Below are 6,721 nucleotides of genomic sequence, written 5' to 3'. Positions count from 1 at the left end.
ATTTTTATAAGTGAAGATTGGGCCATGCTACTGAGTTAGCCATTGCAGAAGATGGATGCCATGTATGATGGATCAAAATTGCGAAGCTAGCCATGTGGGAGATAGGTGCCATAAATGCATCACAATAATGCCAAAATTCGATTGTGGACTAGTTCTAACACAAACATGTAACTTGTTACACCATTCCATGTCATAGTGATCTGTAATGTTTATCATGGTAATCTTTGTTAAAGTTTAGCCATGTAAACTGTTTATTATTTTAGACCACAATCAAAAGAATATAAAGACCAACACCCACTTGCCACTTGACAACCACCCAACCAACAAATTTCTCTCACCAAGCCACACTAAATTTTCAACTCGCAATCCTCATGCACGACGGCACGCTTGTTAGAAATCATGGTTGCAAATGAGAGGCAGGCCTAAACAAAGCCAAGGATACTAGGAGACACATCAAACCTTCACATGCCCATGAAGACTAGCTCTCATGAAGTTTGTGCTTACCCAAGAGCCCAAACTATTTTTTTAAAGAGTATATTATCTCCTCAAAGTTGATGCACTAATTTTTTTTTGGTGGACATAGTATATGATGTGGATGGGGTAGTCCAAGTCGGAAAAGGGCACACAGTCCCTCCCCCCCCCAATGGGCACTGCGCAGGCTTAAATCAATCACACCCAGGAAGCCCTGTAAGGTGCAGCAGATCGATGGGTCTCAAGCTCACAGCCAGCCAAGCGCTAATGGGCCTGCCCTCTCCTTCACGCAGCACCTCTGTGAGCCCCTCCGCCCTGCCCCCTCCGCCGCTGCCTTCCCCTTCCTTTCAGAGAGAGCGGGGCTCCCTGCGGCGCGACACCGCCTCCGTCAACGCTCTCTCGCTGGGCTTCGTTGCCACCGCCGTCCTCATCTCCCTCTTCCTCCTCATGGCGATCTTCGAGAGGTTCCTTCGCCCATCGCCCGCCCAACCTGAAGCCGCCGCCCACCCACCTCAGCCGTCTTCTTCGTCTTCAAAGGGGGAGGATCATGCGGCTGCTTGTGTAAGTACTCCGCATCCTAGGTAATTTCTATGCATTCACAAGACCTGAACCCTTAGCCCTACAGCCCTTGCCCTCCTTATGTTTGGTTTACTTGATCGCAGGAATATGTTGCGAGTATTTCTGTGCTCATGCCAGGGCAAGACTTCCCCACTTTTATTGCAAAGCCAGTTCCATTGTCATACCGTTGTGAAGACGCAGCATGGCCTGGTCTCTTGGGATCTTGCGGCCTCGATGCAAGAATCTCTCCTAAGGAGAGCGGATATGAAGGCTTCCAGTCTCATTTCCATTTGCATGAATGTTCCAGCAGCAGCACAACTGCAGGCAATGCTGCAATTTTATGATAATGAAGTGTTTTTTAGTAGTCCCGGGAACACCTTGATGCATTGTGATCGTCATGGAATTCGAGAGTCCCCACTACCCGCAGCCTATGTGTTAGCGTTCTTCTAAATCTACTAGAAGAGTGGTCTGTGTGTTAGACAATGCGTTCTCTCCCGTTAAGCACATGGAGGATGTACAATGGAAGAAGAGAGAAAAGGGGGATGTTTGGTCTTTTTTATCTTTCTTTTTATTCTTTTTATTTTTCTTTTTATTCTTTATTTTTGTTTTTGGGGGAGGGGGGGGGGGAGGGCTTTACTCTTTTTTATTGCCACATTCTATGTATGTGCATGCAAAGTGCTCCTCTGTGGTAGAGAAGAGTGAAATTGGGGGCTTCCTTCTTTCTTAGAAGATGTACTGAATAGTCATTTTCTATTGCTATATACTATGTATGTACATTCAAGGTTTATAAGTTTCTCCTCTCTGGCCTTTTTCATGACACCACATATGTTTCCTTGGGGGATTGGGGGTGGGAAATTGGGGGTCAATCCTCCCCCCTTAGAAGACGTATCATACTTACTCTTTTTTATTGCCACATTCTATGTATGTGCATGCAAAGTGCTCCTCTATGGTATAGAAGAGTGAGATTGGAGGGTTTTCTTCTTGCTTAGAAGATGTACTGAATAGTCATTTTTCTATTGCTACATACTATGTATGTACATGCAAGGTTTTTAAGTCGCTCCTCTCGCACCTTTTTTATGACACGACATATTGCACAATGGCAGTCTCAAGACCCCATCCAAAAAGACCGAGCCATGTTATGTTGTCACATGCCCTTATTCCAAATCATGTAGACATGGATATGCCAATTTTTTGATCTGCATGTCTCAAGGTTTGTTGGAGCATAACTTAACATACTGATCTTTAGAAGGTTGGGATTGCTAGGTTAATGGGTGAAGCGTCTAGATATCTCCGAATGAAATTTAGAAGTACAAAAGACACAATGTTAAATTTTGAAATTTGCAAATTTGAAAGCATACAACGATGAAGAAGGCGAGAGGGGACTAAACAAAAAGGGAAACTCAATGCTAATTTTGAAATTTGCAAATTTGAAAGCATGTAACATGAGGATTATAAGAATATGAAGTAGTAAAAAATCTATTGGAATCAATTTTTAAAAGTTGGCAAATCGACCTTCTTAAATATAGCAACTAATTTTGGGACTAGGACCTCCTCGCAAACGAATTTCGGGACTAGAATCTCCTCACACTGACTAACAAATAGTAAACTAGTATTACTTCTATGGAAACCTTCCATCCCTTTCATAGCTTGCTAACATTCAAGCTCTCTCTAACTCATCCCATTGCTATCTTCTTTCTTTTACAATATATTTGTTGCATGCCTTCCTTCCCTAGTTTACTAGAGTTGTAAATCATAAAGTTGACTGTCTCAACCAAGAGCAATGGAGGTAGAGGCAATCATTCGATGGGTTGTAGATGATGTATCAACTACCTTGTCTTCTCAAAGCATACCTCTCAAGTAGGAAAAATTTCTTGTGAGTCATTAATATCTAGAAAAATTTCATCATCCATTGTATGCCATGGATAGCTTCAATGCTGCGAAAGACATTGAAAGTGAGTCATCACTCGTTATGGTCAGAGTTCCTTTCAATGTGGATATTGAAGGTAAATCTTCATTACGTCATTGAGTCAAGATTATAATTGGCATATATTGTGTGCCTGTGGGTGGATGCTAGAAGTACAATAATCAACCTTAAGAGCCCTCAAAGACCTTTCTCTAGTATGCTTCATGTAGACCATAATAAGCCATCACTTCTATTGGGAGTTGTAGACCTGGATTCTAATGACAATGGGGAAGAGGTATCTCAAATTATCATACCTTATATACTTGACCAAAAGAGGAGTTTCAAGGTAATATAATATGGACCTTCTCATGGAATTCCCACCTACCTTCGGGAAGACTAAAATAATAGATGGGATGGAACAAAAATTAAATGGCATTTGTGGACAAGACCAGTGACTTCTAATATGTCACTCAATTGTATAGTTAGGATGGGTTGTTGTGTGTGGGGTCCATTGAATGCTACAAGGTAGACTGCTTGTACTACCTAAACAATAAAGATTCATGTAATGAAGGGGGACTTGGTCTTGGGCATGGATTAGAGCTTTAGACATGATTTGATCATAAAGGAAGCCCATGGGCATGGATATGGCCGGGCAAGTGTGGGGATCCAACATTAATAAAGTGTGAAAAGGTGGACAAGTATATAAGTGAACAAATTAGAATTAGAGTTAACTAATCATTTACTAATCAAATCATACTTTCTTGGAGCTTCAAGCTTCCATGGCTATGGTGGTGCTCCCTTGAGTGCATGTGGTACTCCATTATGAGTGTATTTCTTTCTCTCTCTCTTTATCATCACTACAGTGGTATCAGAGCCATGTCTTTGATCCATTTTCGTCTTAGTTTCAAGAGAAATTGAGGAATTCTTGGATTTCTTGATTTTCTTGATCAAGAAATGGAACATGATGATCTTGCTTGAGTGAAATTATTCTTTTAATTCACCCTTTTTCTAAGTTTTTGGGGCCATGGATAGCAGAAGACCATATTTTGAAGGATTCGTCTCTAATTTTCAATCTTGGAACCAAAATTGGGGGAAAACTATTAATCTTGATTAGCGAGTTAATCCAAAATGTTTTACTTGCTCTTCTCTTTTCTTGCTTGATCTTGAGGGAAATAACTCTTTAATCTATGCTGGAGCTGTAGCATTGACTTAGGGCTTTGAGGTGCATCATCTTGACCTTCACAAAGAGCCTTTCCATGTTGAGTTTGATGGCCATTTGAAGGCGGAGTTGTTGGTCGCCGTTTGTTGATTTTTGCCTTGTTTTGGAGCCAAACTAGAGAGATGTGTTTAGCCATTGCTTGGCTTGGGACTTGGGGAGGCCTAGGATAAGCTTGTTTGGAGCCATCTCTTCACATTTTTTTTTCTGTTGGCCATGAAGGACTGTGTGCTACCTTTGGTCCACAGGTTGTGCGATGTGATGAGGAGTTAAGCCTAATAAGATCCACAAGAAGATTATGAGGTTTAATAAGCTTAACGATGCTGATTTTCTTGGCGATTTGAACCGTGATGAAGAGCTGAAAGTGCTGCGTAAATTTTATGCATCATTAGGGCCATGATTCATGTACATTCGACTACCCTTGCTTCAAATCAAGGTTTCCATGATTGCTTTCAACTGGATGGTCTCCCAATGATGCCTTCCTCGTGAATGGTCTCAAGTCTTGTAAAGCTTGGAATAATGGTGAGTTTTTGGTTTTCTTTGGATTGTTCCATGGTAGCCTGCATAACAGCACCATAACCTCCTTATCATTAAAGAAATTTTGTAGCAACTGCTATACTTCGATGTTGGTGAGAAAATCTTGTGTTTACATGGAACATTTTGAGGACACTATGCCTATTTCTTGAAGTGTGGAGCTATTGCTTGCAAGTACTTTTGTCTTTTGACTCACATGATGTTGAATGCTACTTGGATGTCGGTTTTATGTGATTTGGTGTATTGGAGCTATTATGATGATTGGATGAAAGCATGAGAACATGCTCATTGTAATTGATAAAATGATAGTAGCATGAGTCATGCTAAACACATTGTAAGTGCTCCTACCTTCTCTTTTGAACTTACATCCAGATACACCTCACTTTGTACTCTCACTTCAATTTTCTAGTATCTAGTATGCTTGTGAGGGTATCTCCTCGGACATTGGAGGAGAGGCCCGGGGGGAAGCATGGCATGAACTCTCCTTGTCTCGTGAGTGCTTTTGGAAAAGCGACAAGAAGGGGGATTAGGTACATTGGATGTGAAGACATGAACCCAACTTGTGCCTAGATTTGAACTAGGTATGAGGGTGGGAAGGCTTGGTCAGAGATCGGCAAGGATAAAGCGATCCCCCGATACACAACTTGACTACACTGCAAGCATATCGAGGCTATGGAAGCCAAATGATACTTGATTGGGCATGCGTGGACAATTGGAGGTGATCAAAGCATGTGAGTTACATTGGCAAGTGAATGCTTGTGAATGTTAATACTTAGGACATTGTTCATGAATGGACATTGGGCAACTGCTAATGGATTGTTATTGAGATTTGGTCTGTTTTGCGGGGAGATTATACCCAAATTTTTGTGGTTTGCCTACACTCTGCAGTGAATACAAAAGTGCAATTCATTCCCAAATCATTCAAGATCTCTCAAGGGCATTGAGAAGCTTTGGAAGGGCATCTAAAGGCAAATCTAACAAGTTGTCAAGTGGGTGATTTGGACAGTGTTTCAGGGTGCAAAAGGGACTAGTTTGGTCAAACTAAAAGTTCTAATTTAGTCCAAAACAGTGTGGACTAAGTTCAAGGTGTTTACATAGCTTAAGAGCACTATCTAAGAGCTTCCAAACTAGCCAACAAACTCTCGAGTCCGTTACCGTTTGGGTGGTCAAACTCATATAGTTGACTTTCATCTAAAAGTCAAAACAAAGAGATATAAGGGTACTCAATGCAACAAGAAAGGATACCTCTACATGACATTAGTGGGCAAATAGTGAATGAAGGCATACCGGTGCACACTAGTGGACATGATCAAGTCTCATTGGGAAATATCACCTTGGAAAGAGATGCCCAAAGGGAGGTTCTCTACATTAGTAGTGAGCTCGTGCATTAAGGAAATGAGAATGCCAAGTTGGTGCATCAAATGGTGGATAAGATGGATGAAAGGTTTGCAACTCTTGAAGATTTTAGGTGTGCAAAGAGGTGTGGATAGATTTGTTTGCACCAATCCACATGGGAATCTTGGTGGTATGTAAGGAAAGTAAAATGTGCCTTCAAGAGACCATCAAAGTGGGCATGCTTCGGGTTCTAGGCTTGGAAAGCTGCCCGCAGTTTTGGATCCCATGGAGGGCTCTTCAAGGGGGTGTGCACAATGTGAGTGGGAGACTCTTAGATGGAGAATTGGGACATACCACACACTACCCTACCCATGGACATACTACATTGGAGTCACCAAGGGTCAAAGATGTGAAGGACAAGATTACACTTCCCAAGTTCAAAGGGGTGAACACAATCACTGAAGAATTGGAGGAATGGATTAGCAAGATGGAGATGTACTTTGCATTGTATCCCCATGAGGAGGAGGACAAAGTACAATTTATCGTGTTGCATTTGGAAGATTATGCTCATTCATGGTGGCGGTTTACTCAACATGAGGGTATGCACTTTGACACTTGGGAGGCATTTAATGATGCCATGTTTCAAAATTTCACATCTCCATTGGAACGCACTCAATTGGTGGGACAATGGTACGATTTGGAGA

At 41.7% G+C, this 6,721-nt stretch overlaps 1 protein-coding gene across 1 annotated transcript; it reads left to right on the top strand.

The window, feature by feature from the left end:
* The first annotated feature begins 631 nt into the window (after positions 1-631).
* On the top strand, positions 632-1,610 carry LOC147623490 (uncharacterized). The gene is made up of 2 exons (XM_086821879.1): positions 632-1,032; positions 1,134-1,610. The coding sequence occupies exons 1-2, from the start codon at positions 706-708 to the stop codon at positions 1,371-1,373; spliced, it is 567 nt and encodes a 188-aa protein (XP_086678005.1). The 5' UTR covers positions 632-705; the 3' UTR covers positions 1,374-1,610.
* The last annotated feature ends 5,111 nt before the right edge of the window (positions 1,611-6,721 follow it).

Source organism: Cibotium barometz, chromosome 27 (genome assembly GCF_041138505.1).
Source record: "Cibotium barometz isolate CiBa-2024 chromosome 27, ASM4113850v1, whole genome shotgun sequence".
NCBI lineage: Eukaryota > Viridiplantae > Streptophyta > Polypodiopsida > Cyatheales > Cibotiaceae > Cibotium > Cibotium barometz.
Note: the sequence above shows the minus strand (reverse complement) of the source record. Positions and strands in the feature narration are given on the sequence as shown.